Raw genomic sequence first — 26,159 nt, 5'->3', positions numbered from 1 at the left:
ATCGGGAGCAATCTTCTTCTTGGTGCCTCTTCAGGTGCCACACAATGGGGCATTCTCTTTTCACCTCAATTATTGGTTTTGTGGCATTCACCGACGCTCCACTCATCCACAAAGTGTCAGGGAACGGCTTTCTATTTGCTTGCCGTGGTTCTACTTCAAAGCGATGGTCACACTCGCCAATGCAAAACACATACTTACATGGTCACACTAGAATGCAATTATTTTATTATTTTAACAGGGATTACAAGTTATTCCCCGAAGTGACAATTTATTTCCATTCTTTGTCCTTTTTTTTGTCGTTTTTTCTAATTAATATAAACCTGGTCACTCTATGCATTTAGTTTGACAATTTTAACATGGACTCCAAGTTAATCCCAAGGCCTGACTTTATTAACTGGCTTTCTTAAATTTTATTCTCAATGTTGGTCACACTAGAAGTAGTTTATGTTGAAACATTTGCAAGGATTAAATGTAATATGGTCACACTAGAATGAATGGAAATTTTAATTTTCCCAACGACTGTTGGTTATTCTCAGGGCCGACCACTTATTTTCTCCATTTGTATTAAAGCTATGGTCACATTCGCTAATCCAAAATAAATACGAACTTGGTCCCACTAGAATGCATTTAATTTGTAATTCTTATAAGGATTAAAAATAATTCCCAAGGCCTGACTATTAATTTCCTTTCGCTATCCTTCTCTTAAAAACTCGTTTTACAGCGTTGGTCACACTCCAAATGAATGCAGAATAAATATAAGCTTGGTCACACTCGAATGCATTTTATATTTTAATTTTCCCAAGGATTAAAAGTTGTTCCCAAGGCCTGACTATTAATTCCAATCTGCCGACCTTCTCCCATCAATTCCGCTTTTATGTAATTAGTCCTGGGGAGGCTTGAGGAAAAGTCATCTTTTTATTAGCAAGCCTGGTCACACTCAATTTAATTAAAGCCGTCGACTTCAAAGGGTTATGGAAATACTTGTCAGCCTTTCAGGCTTCAGGCCCTGCTCCTCCATGCTTCCATTAAGCTGCCATTGGCGGAGGTCAGAAGTACATAACAAAGGGGGCGGACAGACCACCCACTCCATACCACCCCCCCTCCCAGCTGGGAGGTGTATTTTTGGGTGTGTAGGTCAAGTGCAGGCGTTGACAAACTGTCGGCACTGTTTGCGTGCCACCAGTATTTTGCCACCGAACAATCCTCGTTGCATTTGACAGCCGATGATGGCGTGGAATAACAATAATAGTGCCCCTAACAGCCCCTGGCCTGCACTCGAGCGCCATCTATGTGCCATGTACTACCAGATATATGTACTCCTTTCCCAACTCCCGCCGAAGGGGCAGCGCCACCTGCCGCTTATCGTCTGCAGGCGATTATATCTGCAGGCGGGTGACGTCAGCGCCAATCGACAGTGGGGGGCAAGATAGTAGTGCCACTGCTGGAGTGTTTATTTCAAGAATGTGCTAGAATTTTATTAGAAAGATTTCAATTTGAAGATAGGAATGAGTCAGTGGTTTTGGGGGGGGGTAATGAGCTGCAATTATACTGCTGGTGGTAAATGAATGCAATTGATTCTTTAATGGAAGATGGAGCGAAATTCATTCAAATAATCATTCATCAATGTTCATGGGTAGTCTTAGAATGGTTATGTTTAGCGATTGAGTAAATTAAATCAAAAGTCAGTTATCAAAACAATTAATAAATCAATTAAATAAATCAATTAGTCTATGAATGAGTTGCGGAATGAATCAAAATTGAAATGAACTTCTGAATGAACCTATTCATTGAATAAAATATTGAATCAATCAAGCTTTTGATAGCATTCCGGAATGAATCCATCTGTTTTTGAATGAATTATTTTGCACTAATTGCATTGAACTAACATGGAATGAACCAATGCTTAAATGAACTCTTGAATTAACTCAATTACTATCAATGAATAAAATTTTGAATGAATTTCGGAATGAATCAATGTTTAAATGAGTCCTTGTATGAACCTTGATTCCATGAATGAATTGTTGAATGAATTTATTAGTCTGTGAAGGATTTCCGGAATTAATCAATTTGTCTTTCAATGAATTAATCACACAGAATGAATCAATATTCAAATGAACTCCTGAATGAACCTATTCCATAAATGAATTGTTGAATGAATCACTATTCGTTGAATGAATTTCTAATGGAAACAATCCATACATTAATTCCTTAATTAATCGGTAATTTAAGAATGAATTTGTTAAAGAAAAAATAAATGAATTCATCGGTGGAATTATTTGTTCAAATAGGAATTTAAAAATTATTCATTAAACTTGTTTATAAACAAACAATAAATGAGTCACCAAAATAAATAATTCATTTAAAGAATTTAGAAATTGAATTGAGACAAAGGATTTAAAAAAATCTTTATACATTTTTCTTTGAAAAATGTAACTATTTTAAATACTTTTATTAATTGAAATATTGTTATTTCTATTAATTTAAATATTAAACTAAATATTATAAAAATTGGTTTATATAATTCTTATAATATTCTTAATTCTTAAAAAATAAGTGATCATCTGGCATTACTCCTTTAAGGAGAACCCCTTTGTGTGGCTATTTTTTCGCCCTCGGGTGTAGGTATCGACGTGCTACGTGCTACGTGCTACGTGTCGAAGTCCCTGTCTCAGTCGCTGCTTCTGCCGCTGGCTCTGCCTCGGCTGGCGTCGATTTTCACACGCTGCCACCCAAGGGGGTGGGGGGTGGTAGGTGGGGAGCTGGTGGGGTCATTGTGTTGTTTTTGTTGTTGGGGCTTCGGTTTTTGGTTTCGTTTGTCGCTTTTCGCTTTTCGCTTCTCGCTTCTCGCTTGGCCTCTTGGCTTCTCGATGCTTCCGCGCAGTCATTCACGCACATTCCCTGGAGAACAGAGCGAGATGGAGGATGGAGGAGAGAAAGAGATAGAGCCTCAGGGGGTGGTGGGAGAGTGGGAGGTGATGGCTGGTGTAGGGAGTGGGGGGGTCTGCTCTCAACAGCTGTTTGTTGTTGCCTCTCGGCACTTGTTGTGCGGAAAATGGACAAAAAATCACGTTTCGGCAGTTCTAGGCGACAATTGCACACTTTTAATTTAAGCTTTAAAATAAAATACATTTTAAACAATTTAAAAAAATTAATAATATAAAAAAAACTGTAAATAAAATAAAAATATAATAAATGCCGGTTTTAAAATTAAACAGTAATTAAAGTTAAAAAAAAACTAAAAGTAAAGTGAAAAAATCGCTCGCATGTCGCGCCTAAATCGCATCGAAAACGCGTCAAAATCGCTAGTAAAACGCGCGGCTCTGAAGCTCGAAAATCCTAGTGCCTGTGAATGGTTTTTGAAGAATGTCTCCCCATCTTGTGATTGCAGAGAACTTTTCGAACAAATACTGAAGGCGAGAAAAGCGGAAAAACTGTTATCAAATAAAGAAAATAACAAAAATAATGAATTAATAATTAAAAGAGTTGCCTTAACAATGAAACTTCCTTGTTGACTTACATATACATATATATACAAGACATATACATATACATATACAGTATACAGTATACCTATATACAAGAAATACTATATATTATGTAACACTATATACACACCATATACAAAGCCGACCTAAAGCGCCACTAGGATCAGGATCAGGATCAGGATCAGGAACATATATATACTTCTGTATCTTTTGGACACACGAAGATGCGCCTAAAAGAGACCACAAAAAAGAGCAACGCCGTCAAAACCGCAACGCTGCCGCCCCTGTCCGGCGATCTGCTCCGCTCGCTTCACATCTCCACGCCGCAGTCGCAGCCGCAGCCGCAGCATCAGCTTCAGCAGCTGCACCACCCACAGTTGCAACATCAGCAGCAGCACCACCACCAGCAGCGCTGCTCCAGCGTCGGCAGCACCAGCAGCAGCGGTACCTGCGAGACCGACCGCTCCACCCACTCGACCGCCTCCGCCTGCTCCGCCCTGTCGCCGGCCGCCGGCATGATGCCTGGCTTGGGTGCGGGCGGTGGGGAGGGTCTGCCGCCCCCCGGACCGGGGCCCAGCGACGAAGCCGCCGCCGTTCTGGCCGCCAACATCGCCGAGTCGTTCACGTTCCTGCAACAGCATGCGGCGCATCATTTTCGCGACATTTTGTACGCGGCCCACATGCTGGGAAGAGGTAAAGAGCAAAGGAGCTGCCGGGAAGTGGTGGGGGAGGGGTGCCACGGAGGGCTTGTTGGGGGGAGGGAAGGCCAGGTGATCGGGCGGTCGGGCGCCCGGTCGGTAGGATTGTTGCACGACCAGCTGCTGTTTTGGCCAACAGATTGCGGAGCCGTTCGACTGGTTTTCTGCTTTTCGGCCAGGCCAACTTTCACTTTATGTCGGTACCTTGTTGCCGCACTTCACGTCGCATTGAGCGCTGCCTTGCACTTGCCGCACAGTAGAAGCTCTCTAACACGGAAGTCCAAGTTCTACAAAAGATTTCTCAAAGCAAGCACATTCATTTCTTTGCAACTAACTTCATTTTCAAACCGTTCATTTTGGCATTCATTTTCCAATTCATTTTCGAAATTGTTCACTTTTACATTCTTTTTTAAAATATTTATTTTAAAACTGCAAAAACGGATTTTTTTTTATTCTTACATTCGTGTTTAAAGTATTCATCGCAAATGACTTTATTTTAAGTGTTCATTTTTGCTTTTAATTTAAAATTTGTTTGCTCTTTCATTCCTTTTGAAAAATGTTCACTTTATTTTTACAAATATTAATTCTAAAACTGTTTAAATTATTACATTTTAAAACTTTTAAGGGGTTTTTTACATTCGTTTTCATATTAATCTTCGAAGTGTTCATTTTAACTTTGATTTTCAAAGGGTTCATCCTAAATAAGTTCATTTGAATGAGTTCGAAATGAACAAACAAACTTGTTCACTTTTACCTTCTTTTCAAAACTATAAATTTAAAAACTGCTCTAAGATTTTACATTTATTTTAAACTCATTTTCAAAGTGATAATTTTTCTATTCACTTTCAAGTTTTAATTTTAACATTCAAAGTTTCAAAGTGTTCATCGCAAATGAGTTCATTTGGAAAATGAACAAAAAATATGGTTTACTTGATCTTTTTTTGTAAAATTATTATTACTGTTATTTTTCATAAATATTACGACTGTTGAAAAATATATTCATTTTTAGTGTTTTCATTTTCATACTTGTTTTCAAAATGCTAATTTTTCAAGGATTAATATCAAAAAATTTGTATTAAGGGATTCATCTTCAAAATTATTCAATTTTACCTTCTATTTCATCATATTCATTTCAAAACTGTTCACTTTAACTCATTTAATTTAATTTTGGTGTTCATTTTCGCATTCATTTCAAAAATGTAATTAAAAAGAGGCATCTCCATCCTAGAGGAGCAATTGTTGGCTAAAATAAAACAAAAATCCTTCCAAATATAAGCTTATACTTTTAAGTATAAAATTTAGACTAAAAATTCCCTAAAATAATTAATTTTTTATTTATTTTTAACTGAAATTATGAATATTTCCCTTATGTGTCTATTAAATATTATCCCCAAAAATCATCATTTTCATTAAAAAATAAAAAAAATATATATGTAAAAAATCGATGGCTTTCTAAACTAAATTATAAAAATGAAAAAAAAATCATAATAAAATTAAAAAATAATTCCCTACTAAAATATTCAATTTCCATTACAGGCTACTATCAGCCGGCTGGACCGCTGATATCGCCGCACGTGATCGCCGCTCCCCCGCCCCCCGCGCAGGTGAAGAAGCTGCAGGAGGAGGAGGGCGCCAGTGTCGCCTCCTCGGCCGCCGGATCGCCCACGCAGCTGCAACAGCAGGCGGCAGCCGAAGCAGCAGCAGCAGCCGCTGCCGCTGCAGCCGTCGACCCAGCCGCCCACTCGCACGCCCACTCCCAGTCGCAGAATCCGCAGAGCCAGGCGCCGCATCCGCCGCAGCCACAACCGTACCCGGCCAGCGCCGTGGCGGCCGCTGCTGCGGCAGCCGCCGCCCACCCGGGCGTGCCCTACTCGCGGTCGATGCACGCGGCCCAGATGCACTACACGACGGCCTATCCGCCAAACTACTACGCGCCGTATCCGGGCGATGTCATGTGCTACTCGCCGCCCACCTACCAGCCGTACTTCTCCAGCAAGGTCTACCAGCCGGGCCCGCCGCCAGGTCCGCCCGCCCACCCCTCGCACGCCGGCCACCCGGGCGCCCATCCGCCGCCGGGTCCGCCCCCGCCTCCGGGCGCCTATCGTCGCTATCCGTACTACCAGCACGCCGGCCCGCCGCCGCCGCCAGAGCTCTACGAGCAGCAGCAGCAGTCCCAGCAGCCCCCGCCGCCGCCCTCGGCCGTCGGAGCGGTATCCGCCTCGGCCCAACCGCCGCCCGCCGGCAGCGGCAGCAGCAGCAGCAGTTCGGGCGCAGCGGCAGCAGCCGCCGCAGCAGCAGCCGCAGCCGCCGCAGCAGCCGCGGCAGCTGGTGTCCCAGCCGGCAGCCAACTAGTGCCGGCCCATCCGCACCCGCAGCAGCCGCAGCAGCACCAGCAGCAGCACCTCGAGCACTACCCGGGTCCGCCCAGCTACTACGCCGGCTACAGTCCGGGGGGAGGAGCCGCCGGGGGCCAGTGCTATCCGCGCGGCCTGCAGGCACCGTACATGGGTAAGGAAAAGTATGGTTCCCGGGCGGGGCAGGGGGTGCCCTCCAGTCCAGGATGTCTGAACTTGTCTTGTCATGATCCTTTTGTAACCGTTGTTGTCCTTTCAGAGTATCCGCCGCAGTGTCCTTGCCCAATGCCTCAATCGTGTCCAAAAAACGTCCATACTGGGCCTCATATTGGTAGCAACATCAGCAGCAGCAGCAGCAGCAGCAGCACAAGCCAGACGAGCAACATGTTGCTGAGTGCCACCAGCAGCAGCACCTGCAACAGCAGTAGCAGCAGCCGCAGCACCACCCCGGCTGCCGGCAGCAGTGCCGCGACCACAACGGCGACAGCGTTGCCCACCAGTAGAGGCCCAGTTAAAAATGCCACCAACCACCCCAACCCCAACCCCAACCCCAACACCAACACCACCCCGGGCAGCGACCCAAGCTGCCACACGAGCAACATCAGCGAGACGACGACCAGGACACGGGCCACAGCCGCTACCAACACGAACAGCGCGGCCACCACCGCCACCACGGGCACCCAGTGCCAGATGCTGGTCAAGACGGAGCTCAAGGAGCAGGTGACGACCAAGATGCAGTACGAGGCGCACGTGATGCCGCCGCCCACGCCGCCGGAGAGCTACTGCGGCGCCAGTGATGAGAAGCTGCTGCTGGAGGAGCAGGAGCAAGAGGGGGAGCTTGAGCTGCTTCTGGAGAAGGGCTGCCGGGCGGGGGGCCAGCCGGTCATAGAGGCCTACGACTTGACCTGCAGCACGACGCCGCCTCCTGGGGGAGTTCTGCCGCCAGCGACAGTAGGAGCGGGCGCTGTGCCGCGCAAGGCCAGGATCGGGAAGAGCATGGCCCGGGAAATGGTGTATGCCGCCCAGCAGCAACAGCAGCAGCAGCAGCCCAAGCTGGCCACCGCAGTGACGGAGACCGGGACGGGAACGGACGCACCCGCACCAGAGTTGCCTTTTGTACTTAAAGCGGAAATCAAAGCAGAGACCAAAATCAAAATCGAGCAGGACGGCGAGGCGCCGGCCCAGGCCACTGGCACACATATCAGTCAACTGCCGGACCTGAAGCCCACCATCAAGACGGAGCCGGAGCAGGAGCAGGAGCAGGACCTGGAGCAGGCGACGGCGCCGGCGCCAGAGAAGCAGAAGGAGAAGGAGAGAAACGGGGCTGTGGCCAAAGTAGAGCAGGAACCAAATCAAAAAAAGGAGGAGCAGCCGGAGGTGAGACTGGAGGAGGACCAGGAGCCGGCGCCCATGGATCAGGAGGAGGAGGAGGCGGTGCTGGCGCCCGCGGTGGCAGCCAGTGCATCTAGCAGTGGCGGCGGCAAGAAACGCCTCAACCTTATGGCCTCCACGTCCGCCTCGGCCTTGGCCGGCGGCGCCGCCAAGAAGGCCACCAAACACCAAAGCTACAAGAGCCTCATCAAGCAGGCCGAGCCGAAGAACTACCTGTGTCCCGGGCGGAAGTTCGTGCGCCGCCACGGCCGCGCTCCGGCCAAGTACGCCAAGCGGCGCCAGCAGCTTCTCGTCCAGCGCCAGCAGCGCCTCCGCCTGCAGCAGCAACAGCGGCGCCGGCTGGAGCGCGAGGCGGTGGCGAACGCCCCGGAGCCGGCCCCCGTCCCGGAGGAGGTCATCAAGCCGCTGGACTCCGCCGCCGAGGAGCCGCAGACCACGCCCAGTGCCTCGCCCAAGAGGGCGCGCCCTCGCAAGCAGGAGATCGCCGCCCTCCACCTCCTGGACACGGCCCACAGCCGGGGCTACTTCAGCGACCCGGAGCTGAACCACAGCAGTCGCAATCAGGCGGCCACGGCGGCAGCCACCGCGGCAGCAGCAGCGGCGGCGGCCTATGTCACGCCCACTTCCTTGGTGGCCGCCCACCAGCCGACGGCCGGCGAGAAGCGGTCCAAGTCGGAGACCAAGAAGCCAGTGGCGGAGGCGGCAGCTCCGCCGGCGGCGAAGAAGCCCCGCAAGCAGCCTGCCGCCAAGGCCACCAAGGCGAAGGGGAAAGGGAAGGGCAGAAAGACGAGTGCCGAGGAAGATGAGGGTCCAGAGGCGGCAGGAGTACTCCCAGAATCGGGATCGCCCGCCCAGGAGACGAACAACAACGAGTACCAGACGGCGGACCTGCAGGCCCAGAAGGTGGCCGAGGCCACCGCCACCGCACCCGCCCCCGCAGTGGTCGCGGAGGACGGCACTGCCGCTGGCGGCCAGCAACATTCCGAGGAGGAGCAGCCCAAGTTCCGAATGCCCAGTCAGCAAGTGCCGCCACCCGCGCGGCACAACCCGGCGGCGACGAAACGGACGCGGTCCCGCAGCAAGTTCGGCAACCGGAAGCGGCAGAAGCAGCGGGCCGGCGGCGTCAGCTACGAGCTGGACGAGACCCAGCCGCCGGCCACGAAGGCCAATGTGGTGCCCAAGTGGAACAACGGGTGGATGTGGGCGGGTAAGCCCTTCCAGGGAGCAGTCTTTCTCAATGTGAGTGGGGTGTCCTTTTTAGGGTTTCCTTCCTTTATTTATTAATCCTGATTCCTGCAGAGCGATGATCCTTTGGTGCTGCGCACCTGCTATCCGGCCATGCGACATCGCGAGGGCGACATCATCCGCACCCGGGACTGTGTCCTGCTGAAGGCCAACGAGGACAACGAGCTTCCCTACGTGGCCAAGGTGGCGCACTTGTGGGAGAATCACGAGGATGGTGGGTGTTCCATTGTCCTTTCCATAAAACCCTGTATTTTATTGAAATCCCGACCTCCTTCCAGGCGAGATGATGATGTCGCTGCTGTGGTACTACCGTCCGGAGCACACGGATCAGGGAAGGCAGCGCAACGACTGCCCGGACGAGGTCTACGCCTCCCGGCACCGGGACCACAACTCGGTGGCCTGCATCGAGGACAAGTGCTACGTGCTGACCTTCAGCGAGTACTGCAGGTGAGTCAGGTCAGGTTAAGGTTCCTCCGGCAATCTCCTAATCTCTGAAATCCTTTGCAGATACCGTCGCCGCCTGCGCGCCGCCGAGGAGGACGTCGAGGACGTGAGCATAGTGCCCCGGCGACCCAGCACCACTACCACGACAGCCCCTTGCTATCCGGTGCGCACGGTGCCGGACCACACCAATCCCGAGCTGGTCATGTTCTGCCGCCGGGCGTACGAGTTCCGGACGCGACGCCTCCTGAAGCTGCCCCAGAAGAACGGACTCGTGTCCAACTACAGCTAGCGCAAGGCCCTCGGCTGGGCCGCCCGGGCGAAGGCGGCGGGAGTGGAGCAGGACGCGAGTGTCCTGGAGGCGTAGATGCGTAGGGACATTAGACTAAATTCGCGCTGCAGTTGCGGTGGCCCGGAGGAGAGTCCTGGCATGTTTTTTTTTGTTTTTTTGATCAGGCTACAGTCTACAGTCTACAGTATTGTTAAAGATATGAGGGGACGTTTTTTTTTTGAGCGAGTCCTTGCCAGGAGGCACCGGACTCTGCACCTGCAGTCGTTGTTCCTAACCAACTGTCGTTTGTATGCGGCAGAGATCGGTGTCCTGGGAGGACCAACAAACACAACATGAAACACGACCAAGAATTGTAGGCAGAAGCTTTTGACGCAGGAAGGGAGGGATGGAGGTAGGAGAGGACGAAGGACACGCACGCAACTGCTAGGAGATAGCATTGAATACTTTGTACTTCTTAAATAATTTATTTATTCCAACTCCCAGACCCAGACCCAGACCCAGACCCAGACACACCCCCCCACACACACACACATACCTTTGTTGTAAGCTGTATGTATTTATTATCATTATTATGAAGAGTTAGTCGGCAATCTGTGCAGAGTTGTCCGCCGGGGAGGTGCCGAGTAGATTCCACAACCATTTCCAGTTCTTCAGTATTGAGCGATACTCCTCCCGCAAGACTATATACATATATCCCGATTCCTGGCATCTCCTGGCTTTCTCAGCGACTCAAAATTACTCAAAATTCGAAAATTCGAAATTCCCTTGCTCCGTTTTTTTGTTAGAATTATTTCCACAAATACCTTACTGATGCTCAGGCGAGGAAGAACTCACACTTTGCGCACAGACAGCCAGGATATTCAACGAGATGAGATTTCAGACTCCACAAGGCGGAAGACGGAAGATTGGAAGACCGGAAGACGAACCGGAAGACTTGACATTTCTAGGCGCTGTTGGTTAAATATAATCACTTTTTTTTCGTTGTTGTTAGTTTTTGTAAGCGACCGAGAGAAACACACAATTTTCTAACAATCTTCTATTTTTAATTTGTATTTTTTGTATTTTGATTTTTTGTGTTTGATTTTTTGTGAAATTTGAAATTTCCGTTTATTTTTTATTCATTTGTTTGCTGACAGAAATAAAAACAATTCTTTAGAAGAGAAACAACAAAGAAGAAACAAGTCACACTTTAAATATAAACATATATATTTAGATCTAAAAACTAAACATCCTTATCCCTAAAAGTAGACAGCGTTTTTTTTGCAGAGCCTATCATTTAGTTTAGTTGTAAAGCCTAGCGTTTTTAGTTGCTAAGTCGGAGTATAGTTTGTTTTATACCAAATACACACGGAAGAATAAAACCTTAAACCAATTTAAGAAACTTATTTATGCACACCCCCTCCCCTGAACCCCCACACCCACACCCGCACCCACACCACCACAAACACACACCTATGCACTCGTGTATAATTTTATAAAAATATATAAATATAAATTACTGTATTATTTTTTTAAACCAAACCCGCATGATTTTTATTTTTTAGGGGAGAGTATAAAATATTAGAGGCAGCAGAAGGGAGGAGGCTTGGTAGGCCAGTGTAGGCGTGGCAGTTTAGAGAGCTAGAGGAAACAGGAAACCGGAAACGATCGGCGCTTGGAATAGAATGTGCAAAGGATAGAAATCGTATATAAGAAACATATATAGGGAGCATAGCCATACATATGATACAGTACACCCCTTTACACACACACTCTCACACACACACACATACACACACACATACACAGTCCAACAAGGATCCATTAATACGTACATATGTATACCTAGGAAGCTGGCAGGACGAAGGACGAATAATTCAATTAGTGAAAAATCAAGAAGCAACAAAGTGTAGCCTAAATTACCAACAAACATTATATTTGTACGACTTATATATATACACCATACATATATACATAGACATATACATAGGAGTCGGTGTGTCCTGGAGGACGCTCGCAGGGACACCCTCACGTACACAAAAGCATATACACATATATATATTTCTAAAGGAAGCTCGAAGGAGCACAGCAGAGCCCCCCCTTCAGACCGATTTGTATTATAAATGGCGCCACAGAACGCAACAGTCAGTACAGTCAGGCCCCCCTAACCGGAACCACACCAATGCCTCTTCGATCGATCAGAATCGAGGACCGCTTTCAGGATTCAGGAGAACCCACTGTTGAACCCTTATATTGCAGCTCCTAGAGGAGATTCAGTTCCAGTCCCAACCCCTGTAGCCTCGGTCCCCCAGCAGAGTCACATCCACGTAGTTGATAGTTGTCTGTTTCCCATAATTTGTATTCCCAGTACAGTACCAACTCCTCCAAACAGAAACACATTTCAGAAATAAACAAAAATAAACTAAAGAACAAACCCGTAAAGTAAGAACCAGGAGCAGAATAACAAAAATGATGAACGAACAGGACATCAAGAACAGAACCGAGATCAACAAAACAAATCCAATATAAATTTTGTTTATTACTAGACAAATAAATGTATTTTTTGGCAGATTACAGAGCAAAGTGTTTTACTCTCGACACTGTTTCTATCTAGCTTTAATGGGATATATAGATCTTGGGACATAGATCTAATGGGTATCGACCACAGGGATCCTTTGGTGCGCTTACCGACTGCAGTCCTGGGGTTGAGCTTCTCAGATATGGCGCCTTACCTCGTCGGGAACAATCAGAAAAGGTCGAAGGTCTTCCACTACGCAATTCCCAAATAAGGCAAACGGACTTTCCATCCAGTCTTCAGTCGTCATTGCTGCCTTATATCACCGAACATGACATATCACCGAACTGCATGCAGATCTCAGCGGAGGTTGGACGTAGATCGAGTGATGATTCCTCCGGACGAGCCGAAAAATTATGACACTACGAGGGGGTAAACTGCTAAGTCTTTTCCTGTGTAGGAAATCTTGCTTCAACCTAACAGATGACTAAATTTAAGGTTTTTGTTTTAAGAAGAAATGATGTTCTTACACACCGGCTCCGCTTATGCTCTACCATTCCACTTTAAACTCCAGAAATCCTTGATCCCAGAAGGATGAGCTCCAAACTGTGTAAGGGTCTGTTTACCGTATTCAGCATTGTGAGGTAATTGTATTATGTTAGTTGCATAAATGTGTATATATACTTGTATTGTAGCTACTTTAAGAAGGCCTACTTGGACCGAAATTTTGTTCAGCCTTGTATTCAACATCAACATTATGACTTTTGAACTGAATTTCATTGAATGGGTAGGCCTTGAAAGTAAGTTCGAAATATTTGCTATAAAAGAGGGTTTCTGTTCCTCCGAGAATCAGTTTCTGCCTGCCTTCAAGGCAGTGAGGTTCTCACTTTAATCGTTTTATTTAATTTTGGTTTTTATTATTTTCCCTTTAATTTCTTGAGTAATAAAGGAAATCTTTTGCGCTTTCAAATAATTTCATGCTGAATTCTTCCTACTGATTTTCTTATATTTTATTTTATTTCATTTATAATTCATGCATTTGATCAGTTCCACTGCAGTGGGAAAAAAGAAAATGCAGATGAGATACGGCGGCTGCTGTTACTCGAAAACTACAATACAGTCTTCGAGTAACAGCAGTTAGTCGAATCTCTTCTCCGGTTCCTTCTTTTTTTTGTTGCAGTGGAACCTAATTCCCTCACGCTTTGGCTTCTCGTGGTTCTTATTTTAATTTACTCCCCAATTTTATTTTCGTAAAAGTGTGGTTTCTGATATATTCTGATATACACATATCATTAAAAAATACTTTTTTATTTTAATTTTTTTTTACTTAAGAGTTATATACAGTGGTCTCTGAGTAACAGCAGTCCTTGCGTACATTTATAGTTTCTTCTTTTTTTTTGTTTCAATGTACCATGATTCCTTCACGCTTTTATTTTAAAAAGAATTTTATTTAAACAATTTATTTAAATTTAAATTGATGAAAAGTTGGTCGCTACTAGCTTCCGCCACAAACTGCATGATGGGCACTCGTTCTTAACTTTTCCTTACTTCCCGAGTCGTTTGTGTTCTCCTAAAAGAAGTATTGACATTATTGAGCAACATTTTCTTCGTTATTCATTTTTTGATTTATTTATTCTCTTTATATATTTTCTATTTATTTTTTTTATGAGAATACATGGTTCTCGAACACCACGGCTAGGGTCTGTATTACCATGGTAGACTTTCTTCTGAATGTTCTGCTTATTTCCTTAATACTTTAACAATTTTTTTAAACCTTTGCAAAGCCTTCTAATTTTGTCCAGATTTTCGTAAGGCATTGAAGGAAACATTCCTATGTATGTTCTAGGTCAGGAAGAAGAGATAAAAATAAGGAAGCAAGTCTTTCTCTTATTTATAAGCATTTTATATATTTTTATCTAAGCAATTATAGACGTGTGCGATAGTGTGATGTCTTAAAGACAAACAAAATTATTAACGTAACTTTTTTATTACTTATTTATTTATTTGTTTTATTTTAATATATAAATAAATTTACGTAAAACATCTATTTTTTGTTAGAAGGAGCTTGGATTTGATCCCAGTTGGTTCAAATTTAAAAAATAACTTAAACTTTTCCAACTTTTATATTTTTATTTATTTTATTTTTTACCTCTGTTTTAACTTCTATAATAAAAATTGGCAGAGTTATCTGTTTATGAGTTATCAATTTATAAGTTAAATTTGAAAAATAACCTGTTTTTGATTTTTTTTTTTTTAAATTGAAAAATTAATATTTTTTTTATAGATTTGGAAAAACTAGAATTATTTTTTAATTTTTTTTTCATTTAAAGCGAGTTACATTTTAAAAATTGTAATTATTACCGTCCCTGGAATCCACATTTAAAATTGTGAATGTCTCGAGCTTGATTACTATCGCCCTCAGCACACCAGATTTGAACTCTACCGCTCGGCTATGAAATATCACCCTGAAATATAACTTGTCGCTCTGTTGAACCCTCACGTTTCAGCGGGAACCAGCTCTTTTTTCACAGGAGGATATAGGAGTGGGGGCAGGATATATATATATACATATGTTATTTTACAAAATGGCGCACATATGCCATTTTTACAAAATGGTGGACTTATGGCGTATGTTGTCTCGATCTTTATGTTTCTCGGTTATGGACAGACTAGAGCTCGCAATTCCTGTGAGAAATCAGAAACAATAAATATTGGTTTATTTAAAAGTTTATCTATTTATTTAAACGTCTATTTGAACGTAAAACCGCAAAAAGAAATGACAATGTCGGGGGAGTTTTGAACAAAAAGTGATGCTTTAGAGACAGAAAGAGTTAATTTTATATATATGGATCGTAAAAAAAAATTATAAAAAGTTTTACAACTTATTGCGAAAACCTTGTACTCTTAGATAACTCTTCTCTTCCATACATAAAAAAAATGTAGAAAAGCAAAATAACCCCGAAAATTCCCTCAAAAGCTTGTATTCAGCAAGAAATGTGGTAGACAATTATATACTGATGGATGAAAATGTTCATTAATTCATTATTTTAAAAACAAGCGTCAATCAAATTATTGAAATTATGAACATTTCAGTCTTAAAAAAGGAAGTTATAGAAGCCAAAATTGTGCCTTCAAAATGTTGCACCTCATCGCCTTTGGTTGCGAAAAATTTCGCTTTACTTTTTCAATCCTTAAGCGTCTCTTAAGGAACAAAAATGAAAAATAATTTATTAAATTAACAAATTAAGATATATATCATTACTATTATATATAGATGTCAACGTCAAAACTTAAAGAGTCAAAAGTGCTGAGATTGAGTATTAATAGCAATGCTCCTTCAACAGGCCCAGTTCCCCAAACTCTTTAGGCACCAGTTGCCGGAACCAAGTGTCCTTTGCATTCAAGGGTTAATGGCATTATCAGAGCCTTTTATAAGCCCTTATGCTATATACCCTATTGTATTTAATACCAACTGTATTTAATATTTATTGTATTTAATAATATAATGAGAAGTAATTTTTAAGGAAGAATTAAAAACGTTTTAATAAGTGTTAATGCTGAATACACATGTATATGAAACAGACCCTTAGACAGATTAGAGCAAACGGGGATACAATCCATACCATTCTTAAAAAAATATTAATTCGTGGCGTCTTGCAATTGTATAGTAAAGTGGGTGGATATCATCTTCCCTTCTCAGGCATACAATATGATGGCAGGGACGTTATTGCCAAGCGGTTTACATCACTTCTCCTATAAAAATTCTTAAATTTATAATGTTTTCCGTTAAAAAAGTTTTCTTACGTAAATATTGTCTCTATAGCGCATGCATAGCATAATTCCAATGCTAGACTTCAATGCACATCAACATCCAAAAACCCGTACACATTTTCACCTAGACTGTTGTTGTGCGAAGAAGTGGACACTCGATACGCACCCACCCTATGCTGTGACCTTGCTTGAAGACCGGCGGTATGGCTTCGAAGTAGCAGTAGCGATCTGACTGCCGAGGACCTGGACATGCGAGCAATACCAGATCATCAATTCGCGTTATTTGAGAATTGCGAAGTGGTAGACCTTTTTCTCGGACTGCGCAGCTATGGGGGTTCCCTTCGAATCTGATGGTAGTGGGGGAGGAGGACTCAACAGTGGTCTGGATGATGGGCGTGGACTCAGGGGGGGGCAGGAACTCAGGGGGGGCCCCACGGGCACCCCCAGAATGCCTGAGACGAGTACTTGTTCCGTTGGAGACTTTTCTCCGAATGACTGAAAGGGAATCAGAACTAAAACACAGGCTTGTAGGCTCTGAAATGTGACATTTATTCCAATAGCTCCTTTGTCGATTTAAGTATTTTTGAGTTATGAAAAGCCTGCCTTGTTTAGGACCGATTGCTAGTTGGGTTCCGGTATTAGACCATATATTTGGATTTTATTAATAATTAAATGAGACTTTTAATGATCCTAATGATAATATGTTTTAAAAGATAGACAGTGTAGACTTCTACGGATCCCATTTGTGTTAAACTGATCCCCTTATGCAATATTTCACTTGACCCCAATCTTTATCCCATAGCTGCCAAAAGAATATAAAAACTATCTTAAAACAGCCTTGAAAAATGCATAATATTCATATTCATAGGTCAAACGTATAGTCTGGGGCTAATAAATAATGATCTAAGTGTAAATAGATAAAACCAAAAGATAGATAATAACCACAAGAATACGTGTGCCTTAGGGAAGTAGAATCTTATATATTTAAGTCTGCCGATTATAATAATTCGAATTAATATTCTAAAGTCTATGAGAAACGAGTCTTCAAAAAGGAAATTTCGTGTTGGTCTGGGTAATTCAGTAAAACTAAAGTATCTATAATAACACAGGCCAACAGAAAAAAATCTCCATGCATAATTTCACCCTCTCCATATCCTTTAGGGTCCCCTAAAAACAAAGTCCAGAACAAACATGGGTTCCATCACCCACAGTTTTATTTATTTATTTATTGAATGTAACAATTAACTGTTATTATACAATTATTAAAATTAATTATAATTACGAGTTAGGCAAATTATTCTAATAGAAAAACAATCAATTTAGATTTTATTACATCTTGGGATAATTCAGGCAAAAATAAATGTGACAATTGGTTATAATTTTTACAGATAACGCGAAAAGGATCATGATCCGCAAAATTAGATCTGCAAATTGGTAAACAAAGGGGTCGGAAGGACCTGGTTGACCTGTTTGGAACAGAGAAAAGTATTTTTTCGAGTAAAAGTATCGAGTCAACTTGACCAAGAATAATGTTATGAAGGAGCATGGACCCAGCACAAGTACAAGAACCTGCAATAAATACACAGAAACAGTTTTAGATAGCCATGACTTTTTGATTAAATTATTATAAAATTACTCCAATTTAAATAAAAACTCCTATTTAATTGAAGAAAATCTTGTTTAACTAACAATAATAAATTCAATGAAATTATTTCGAGTTTTCCCTTAAATCCAAAATTAAAACATGGTATAATCTACTGATTTCAATAAGAAAATAAAAATATATAATCAAGGCGATATTGCAGAAATAACAGTCTCCACTAAGAAGCAAATATGTATGTAACTCACACAAATTCTTTAAAATAAACAAAAACCACGAAGGCTATTTCAATTAGATCAAAAATATATTAAGGTCCCATCACATGAAAATATGGAACAAGCCATCAGAACAATACAAGAGTTTCAATCAAAGACATCTCTTGAAAATTATACTATTTCTTCTCAAGATAACGTTAAGATTCGACATGATGCGCATGATTTTATTTTTAGGAAAGAACTACCTTCCTTTTGTTAAAAGTGTTATAAAGAATTATCCATTGACACTGACCTAGAAGACGGCACCACTCCCATCTAATGAATATGTATCTCTCTCCAATCAACATTAATATTTATTCAATCTTGAAATTTACTAGCTTATATACTAGCCTATTTATATCAGCGACCATGCTAAATCCTTAAATTATATTTATCTTAAGATCTTCGATGTTGTAGCTAGACTCTCTCCCTGGAGAGATGATGGTCAAGTACATCTTTACCAGAAAAAAATAAACTTCATTTAAGACTTATGGGAACATTTATTCTTTTGGTTATAATAGCATAGAGCTTAGGCTAAAGGACATCTAAATTGTTGTATAACCTAGTACTCCCTTTAAAGATTCATTTCCATTCGTCTGATATATCCTTTTGTGCACTTCCTTCCAGCTGGGCGAGTTTGTTCCTTTCCCGCTAAAGATCTGCCGCTTCCATGACCTGAAGACCCGCGAAAGAGCCGCCCTGATGGTGGCCAACTTTGTCAGCCAGGAGCAAGCTCTGGCCGAGTTCAGGGGCATTGTGGTGGAACTGAAGGGCCTGCAACTGATCTTTAAGGTGAGTTTCTGGCACTGTCATCCGTAATTCAAGTAACTAACGAAATTTAAACTTTCCTCCCCAAGCAGCTCCAGAAAACCCTTAATTTCGATGCCAACCACTGGCATGGCCAGCTGCGCCTGCTCCTCCAGCTGCAGCGCTTGGTATAGAGGTGGACGAGTCCCTCCCTGGCCAGGATGCAGCTGCACACCTTGGCAGCTCCCTTCCGCCAGCTCAGCGCCTGTATTTTCGGCGCCCTTCGGTGTGATGGCCGTTATCCTGGAGGAGGCCACCCAACTGGACGAATCTCTGCTCAAAGACACCTCCGTCCTCCTGGAATTGGACCAATCAGACATATCGAGGCGGTGTGGCGATCAGGGAATCTCCACCAGATGACATCAGGTGCTCTGCCTCCACCATAGATTCTGTGGACTTGCCCTCCGACTTGGTAGATTAGTCCCCAGAATACCTCATCTTGAAGCATCTGCTCCTTGAGCAGAAAAATATAAAATATTTTAGAATAAAGAAATAATAAAACGAAACGGTTTTTTTAAAGCCATAAGAGACAATTGCATTTTACCGAAAAGAATAGAATGTTGAAAAAAAATGACTATAAATTAAAAAATTAAATTAATAAGATTAAGTAAAGGACACAAGGACGTGTATAATAAAAATTAAAAACAAAGTAAACAAGGAATTATCATTAATTCCTACTATCACATTTGCCATTAAAGTTTATAATAAAAATATTGATAAAATAATTAAACCAGAGCATCATATGCGTCGTAAGTAGAGCCCACTGCGCTCTAAATAAAAAATCGAATAAATCAAAAAATAAAATAGGTGGAAAAATTAAATAACGTTCTAAAGTATACCAAAGCCCGAGGTAATTATAGTCCATTGAAATAAAAAAAAAAGTAAAAAATAGTTATTCAAAAATAAACTTTAAAATTAAAATAAGAACCACGAGAAGCCAAAGCGTGAGGGAATTAGGTTCCACTGCAACAAAAAAAAAGAAGAAACCGGAGAAGAGATTCGACTGACTGCTGTTACTCGAAGACTGTATTGTAGTTTTCGAGTAACAGCAGCCGTCGTATCTCATCTGCAGTTTCTTTTTTTCCCACTGCAGTGGAACTGATCAAATGCATGAATTGTAAATAAAATAAAATAAAATATAAAAAAATCAGTAGGAAGAATTCAGCATGAAATTATTTGAAAGCGCAAAAGATTTCCTTTATTACTCAAGAAATCAAAGGGAAAATAATAAAAAACAAAATTAAATAAAACGATTAAAGTGAGAACCTCACTGCCTTGAAGGCAGGCAGAAACTGATTCTCGGAGGAACAGAAACCCTCTTTTATACCAAATATTTCGAACTTTATTTCAAGGCCTACTCATTCCATGAAATTCAGTTCAAAAGTCATAATGTTGATGTTGAATACAAGGCTGAACAAAATTTCGGTCCAAGTAGGCCTTCTTAAAGTAGCTACAATACAAGTATATATACACATTTATGCAACTAACATAATACAATTACCTCACAATGCTGAATACGTTAAACAGACCCTTACACAGTTTGGAGCTCATCCTTCTGGGATCAAGGATTTCTGGAGTTTAAAGTGGAATGGTAGAGCATAAGCGGTGGCGGTGTGTAAGAACATCATTTCGTCGTAAAACAAAAACCTTAAATTTAGTCATCTGTTAGGTTGAAGCAAGATTTCCTACACAGGAAATGACTTAGCAGTTTACCCCCTCGTAGTGTCATAATTCATCACTCGATCTACGTCCAACCTCCGCTGAGACCTTGCATGCAGTTCGGTGATATGTCTTCAAGGCAGCAATGACGACTGGAGACTGGATGGAAAGTCCGTTTGCCTTATTTGGGGATTGCGTAGTGGAAGACCTTCGACCTTTTCTGATTGCTCATGACGAGGCAAGGCGCCATATCTGAGAAGCTTAACCGCAGGACTGCAGTCTGTAAGCACACCAACGGATCGAAGTGGTCAGTACCCATTAGATCTATGCAAACACGATCTCTATATGTCATAAAAGGTGGATTGAAATGTAGAACCACTACCAGTGTCAAGAGCAAAACACTTGTTGTAATCTTTTGGTAAATCTTTACTTCATTTCCTTTTCGTCTATTTCTGAAATGTGTTTCTTTTTAAAGGAATTGCTACTGGAAATAAAAATTGTAGTAATTTTAATATGGGTTTTCCTAACCAGAGCATGCTGCTTTTGGCTGCTTCCTGTTGCCAAAACTTTAAAGTTAGATCCGCAGGAGTTCTTTTTTTTGAGAGTTCCCATTCCACCTCCGCCCAGGTCTAAGGTAGCACAGTAAAAGTAGACTATTAGTATCGATACTATCTGTAAAATACCAAATCATAATCATAATTTATTTAATCATAAACTTGTTAATTTTTTAAAGGAAATTAAGTTTTTTCTTGTAAGTGTTTCTTTTAATTAAATTTTTTTTAAATTATTAAATAGTTTCTTTGCTCTTTCGAGCAGAAGTAAAATATTTTCATGTTTTGGTTCTAAAGAGGTCCTTCTGTCAGAAATAATCTAACCTGCTCTGCTGAAGTGTCATCCATGTATCAACACCCTTATTTTTTACTCGGGGCTGGCACTTCTCCTGAACGTATCCAACATGAGACAATAGCTCCACCTCGCTCTGTTGAGCTTCTTTTGATTCCACTAAGATCTTCGGACATAAAGTGAATTACTCTAAAGCCTCCATTGCCTCCGTAGAATTAAGAGGCACTCTGAACGCAGAAAAGCGCGTTTAAACTCTATTTTTCAAAGAGAACTCATCTGAACCCCTTATGGCGTTTGCAACTTCGGCGGAATTTTGTCCCATCTAATATAGTATAGTTCGCATGTTACCAATATAATTAACAAAATTGTGGCCTCTTTATTTAGAAATATACTGCTGCGTTGTATCTTTTCAAAATACATATAATTCAGCAGATCAATTTCTGGTATTCTGGAAAACTGATGAAATTTAATTTTTAAGATGCTAAAATCTTTGGATCAAGTTGAAGGCGCTGTTCCAACGGGTTGGCACTTCTTGGACGAGACTATACGGATAGTTGCCTTGTGAGGGTCCTAACCTAACATATGCAGTTTCCTGCTTTCAGAAAAGGTTAAAGTTGGCACTAACCATACAAATTATGTCAAAATTAGTGTTATGGAATTCAATAAAATTTAGAAATATATTACCGCCCATACGACTTGAGTTGCAACTTGAAATTTGGTACAAAACTACAAATACTTGTAAAATATGTTGAGAATTAAAATCGCTGACCTCTAGTGTTATGATTTGCGGTTAATTTTCGTGGTGAAACGCGGGAAAATTAATCCATATAGATGGCGTAATGCATGAAGAAGCCTATTTAAATATTTTGGACACCAATCTGCCCGGATTTATCGGAAAATGCGCGTATCCCAAACATCAATTTGCTTTTCGACTATATAATGTCCCCAAACACACTGCGAAAATAGTAATAGAATGGCTGAAAATCAAAATGTTAAGCCAATGGATTGGAATTGTGAAGCGGGAGATAAGACGGTATGACTCATACCGTATGAGACTGGGACTGACACTACCCGAAGAGTTCCATATTTCAGGGCCACCATTGGGTGTACCACTTTGTCCTCCTGTCTGGCTAATAGAGGCGGCAAGACGGGGCATAGGGCGGGACTCAGTTACCAACGGGACTCAGCTTCTGGTTCCAAAGGTAATTGTACTATAAAATTATGTTAGTTGTATAATTGTATAAGTAGTGTATCCACAGATACACTTAATGTATCTGCAAATACCCTAGATAACGAAACCTCCATAAAACCAGTATACCCTGCCATACCTATCAAATCATATATAAACAACATTCCAGAGCCTACTGTGGGAATAATTCAAATAGGCTAGACACAAACCCTTTCCCATAGCATTATCATTGGCATCCAGACATAAACATAGACATAAACCATTCACACGCCTTTATCGACGACAGTAGACGTAAACATCAAAACCCTTTTGCTCCAAATTCATAAACAAGTGCCCATCCTGGGAACCTACATGTCAGCATAAAACTCTGACCAATCAAAACTATTCAACCAAAGTCCATCTATGCTGCCAGCGTCGCTGTCACCGATAAAAGCTATAGTTATAAGAAAATTGAATTTGTAAAATCAGTTTATAATCAACGATCAATCCAATAGGATATCTTTATAACTCATTCTTGAATTTAATAATAAAATTTATAAAATAAAAATCCTAATTTTTATTTTTTTATTTTAAATCGGGAATTAAAACATATAATTGGCGCAGTCGGTAGGATACAATTATCCTCGCGTGTTTTAAGTATCGAACTAAATACATCGCGAATTTATTGTATCCGCAAAACGAATCTATAAACATTTCTAAACATTAGTGAAATCACGAATGAGGATTTCTAGTGTGAAGTGCAACAAACATTACATAAAAAAATTTTAATACCAGGGAACTCAGCATTAGTCAAATCACGAATGAGGATTTCTAATGTCTATTTGAAATAAACAAATAAAATAAAATTATTAACATAATCAAGACAATTTAAAAAATAAAAAACATATATATACCAAATTAAATAAATAAACTTTAAAATGCAATCTGAACAAGCATCCACATCAGCTGCAGCAAGGCACATCCTGTCTGACAGCAATATGAATCATTTCTTCATGCAACTAAAACAAATTGACAAATTTGATGGTGATACAATGTATTTAGCACTATTTATAAAAAGTGTTGATAACTTGATTACCCAATACAAAACAACATCGCAGTTTACGTTGGGCCGTCGATGCGATCAGTCGTGTGTCTCTTCCAAATCAAACTTCTAAGCGAGGCAAACTCAAGTGGCAAATATTCTAACTTACATACAGTTCTATAATTAGATTTTTTATCAGTTAGTGCACCAGCAGTGACAATCTTCTTGCTTACACTAGAAGCTTAAAACGAACAATGCGCGATCCACCAGACATATGGAAGGAAAAACCTTCTCCAACTAGCAAATTCCTAATCATATCAAGAACCGATGATTCAACCTTTAAAGGAGTCTCACCTTTCAACATAAAAAAAGTTATAGATATAACATGCGGAGGCGTAGTCGTCAGTTGTAGGAAACTACGTGACGGAAACCTTCTCCTACAAACGAAAGACAATAGACAAGCCGAAAAACTCCTAAAACTAACAACCATATTGGACATACCCGTAGCAGTTTCAGAACACAGAACCCTGAACTACTCAAAGGGTATAATATACTCAAATGATCTGCGAGGAATTGATGAAGAAGAGATCCTTGAAAACCTAAAAAGCCAAAAAGTGTCAGCCGTAAGAAAAATTATGAAGACCTTCACAGTAGAGCCGACAGAAACTGGACTTATAACTCTAACATTTGACAAGCTAGACCTCCCCGATCACATTTACATAGGATATGAAAGGGTCCAAGTTCGGCCTTATATACCATCCCCAATCCGTTGCAACAACTGCCTACGGCTAGGTCACCTCCAAAAATTCTGTAAGAACACAGAGACCTGCTTTATGTGCAGCCAACCTTACGTGGACCTTGCTGCATCAACTGCACTGAAAAAAAGATGCCGGATAATAAACACCATCCCAGAGACAGAAATTGCCCAGTATTTCTTTCCCATAAGGAAGTGCAAGCCATCAAAACCCTCCAAAAAGTGGACAACAGAACGGCCTGGTCAATCTACAGGAAGAGACACCATCATGATGGGTCTCTATACGCATCGGTTGCAAGCTCAATGCAGCACAACACCTCCCAACAACAAAGATTGACACAGAACACGCCCCCGACAACAGCATCAACCTCTCACCACCCACCATCATCAGAAGACACTGGCAGACCCATTACACTAGTTTACACCAAAAATGAACCTCCATAAAAAAGTGTTTTTTATAGTAATTTGGGGTCGGAGAACACGAAAATGACATCCGTTTATTTTTCTTAAGAACCGTTTTTGAGATATTTTTGAAAATCGTGTTTTTGAGGTCCTTTTTCAGTTTTTTGGTAATATCTCATGAAAAAAACTGTTTACAAACAAAAAAAGGATATTGATTGACAGGTATTGAAGTAACGTTTACGTGGATATATAATATGTGCAGATTGAATCAAATCTCTGTAATGCACAAGCGAACAAAGTACAAAAATAGTGTCATTTTCGACCAATTGAAAAATTGAAATTTTCAAAATTGGTCGAAAATGACGGTCGATGATGGTCGAAAAAATTGAAATTTTCAAAATTGGTCGAAAATGACACTATTTTTGTACTTTGTTCGCTTGTGCATTACAGAGATTTGATTCAATCTGCACATATTATATATCCACGTAAACGTTACTTCAATACCTGTCAATCAATATCCTTTTTTTGTTTGTAAACAGTTTTTTTCATGAGATATTACCAAAAAACTGAAAAAGGACCTCAAAAACACGATTTTCAAAAATATCTCAAAAACGGTTCTTAAGAAAAATAAACGGATGTCATTTTCGTGTTCTCCGACCCCAAATTACTATAAAAAACACTTTTTTATGGAGGTTCATTTTTGGTGTAAACTAGTGTAATGGGTCTGCCAGTGTCTTCTGATGATGGTGGGTGGTGAGAGGTTGATGCTGTTGTCGGGGGCGTGTTCTGTGTCAATCTTTGTTGTTGGGAGGTGTTGTGCTGCATTGAGCTTGCAACCGATGCGTATAGAGACCCATCATGATGGTGTCTCTTCCTGTAGATTGACCAGGCCGTTCTGTTGTCCACTTTTTGGAGGGTTTTGATGGCTTGCACTTCCTTATGGGAAAGAAATACTGGGCAATTTCTGTCTCTGGGATGGTGTTTATTATCCGGCATCTTTTTTTCAGTGCAGTTGATGCAGCAAGGTCCACGTAAGGTTGGCTGCACATAAAGCAGGTCTCTGTGTTCTTACAGAATTTTTGGAGGTGACCTAGCCGTAGGCAGTTGTTGCAACGGATTGGGGATGGTATATAAGGCCGAACTTGGACCCTTTCATATCCTATGTAAATGTGATCGGGGAGGTCTAGCTTGTCAAATGTTAGAGTTATAAGTCCAGTTTCTGTCGGCTCTACTGTGAAGGTCTTCATAATTTTTCTTACGGCTGACACTTTTTGGCTTTTTAGGTTTTCAAGGATCTCTTCTTCATCAATTCCTCGCAGATCATTTGAGTATATTATACCCTTTGAGTAGTTCAGGGTTCTGTGTTCTGAAACTGCTACGGGTATGTCCAATATGGTTGTTAGTTTTAGGAGTTTTTCGGCTTGTCTATTGTCTTTCGTTTGTAGGAGAAGGTTTCCG

General features: G+C 41.7%; 2 protein-coding genes and 3 long non-coding RNA genes across 9 annotated transcripts in view; 2 read left to right on the top strand and 3 right to left on the bottom strand.

The window, feature by feature from the left end:
• Positions 1-12,460, top strand: part of LOC6502935 (nascent polypeptide-associated complex subunit alpha, muscle-specific form) — a 56,465-nt gene extending 44,005 nt beyond the window's left edge. For 3 of the 5 annotated variants that reach the window (XM_044716924.1, XM_044716921.1, XM_044716923.1), the window contains exons 5-9: positions 5,720-6,691; positions 6,797-9,168; positions 9,229-9,388; positions 9,453-9,621; positions 9,682-12,460. In XM_044716924.1, the coding sequence (XP_044572859.1) occupies positions 5,720-6,691; positions 6,797-9,168; positions 9,229-9,388; positions 9,453-9,621; positions 9,682-9,907 (3,899 nt within the window). In that variant the 3' untranslated portion in view covers positions 9,908-12,460. Of the gene's footprint in view, positions 1-3,388; positions 4,179-5,719; positions 6,692-6,796; positions 9,169-9,228; positions 9,389-9,452; positions 9,622-9,681 lie in introns of all 5 variants that reach the window. The other 2 variants (XM_044716926.1, XM_044716925.1) reach the window with 1 other exon arrangement.
• Positions 12,406-13,191, bottom strand: LOC26514563. The gene is made up of 2 exons (XR_001408552.3): positions 12,936-13,191; positions 12,406-12,877 (listed from the first exon to the last, which is right to left on the bottom strand). It is a non-coding gene; the product is annotated as an uncharacterized LOC26514563 (long non-coding RNA).
• Positions 13,192-15,914: 2,723 nt separating this feature from the next.
• On the bottom strand, positions 15,915-16,928 carry LOC26515255. The gene is made up of 2 exons (XR_001408550.3): positions 16,206-16,928; positions 15,915-16,154 (listed from the first exon to the last, which is right to left on the bottom strand). It is a non-coding gene; the product is annotated as an uncharacterized LOC26515255 (long non-coding RNA).
• A 1,736-nt stretch (positions 16,929-18,664) lies between these two features.
• On the bottom strand, positions 18,665-19,431 carry LOC26515273. The gene is made up of 2 exons (XM_032455979.2): positions 18,860-19,431; positions 18,665-18,806 (listed from the first exon to the last, which is right to left on the bottom strand). The coding sequence occupies exons 1-2, from the start codon at positions 19,151-19,153 to the stop codon at positions 18,678-18,680; spliced, it is 423 nt and encodes a 140-aa protein (XP_032311870.1). The 5' UTR covers positions 19,154-19,431; the 3' UTR covers positions 18,665-18,677.
• An 875-nt stretch (positions 19,432-20,306) lies between these two features.
• LOC116656412 lies at positions 20,307-21,226 on the top strand. Its single transcript, XR_004311374.2, has 3 exons — positions 20,307-20,444; positions 20,503-20,910; positions 20,968-21,226. It is a non-coding gene; the product is annotated as an uncharacterized LOC116656412 (long non-coding RNA).
• Positions 21,227-26,159: the final 4,933 nt, after the last annotated feature.

This window comes from Drosophila ananassae, chromosome XL (assembly GCF_017639315.1).
Source record: "Drosophila ananassae strain 14024-0371.13 chromosome XL, ASM1763931v2, whole genome shotgun sequence".
Classification (NCBI taxonomy): Eukaryota; Metazoa; Arthropoda; class Insecta; order Diptera; family Drosophilidae; genus Drosophila; species Drosophila ananassae.
Note: the sequence above shows the minus strand (reverse complement) of the source record. Positions and strands in the feature narration are given on the sequence as shown.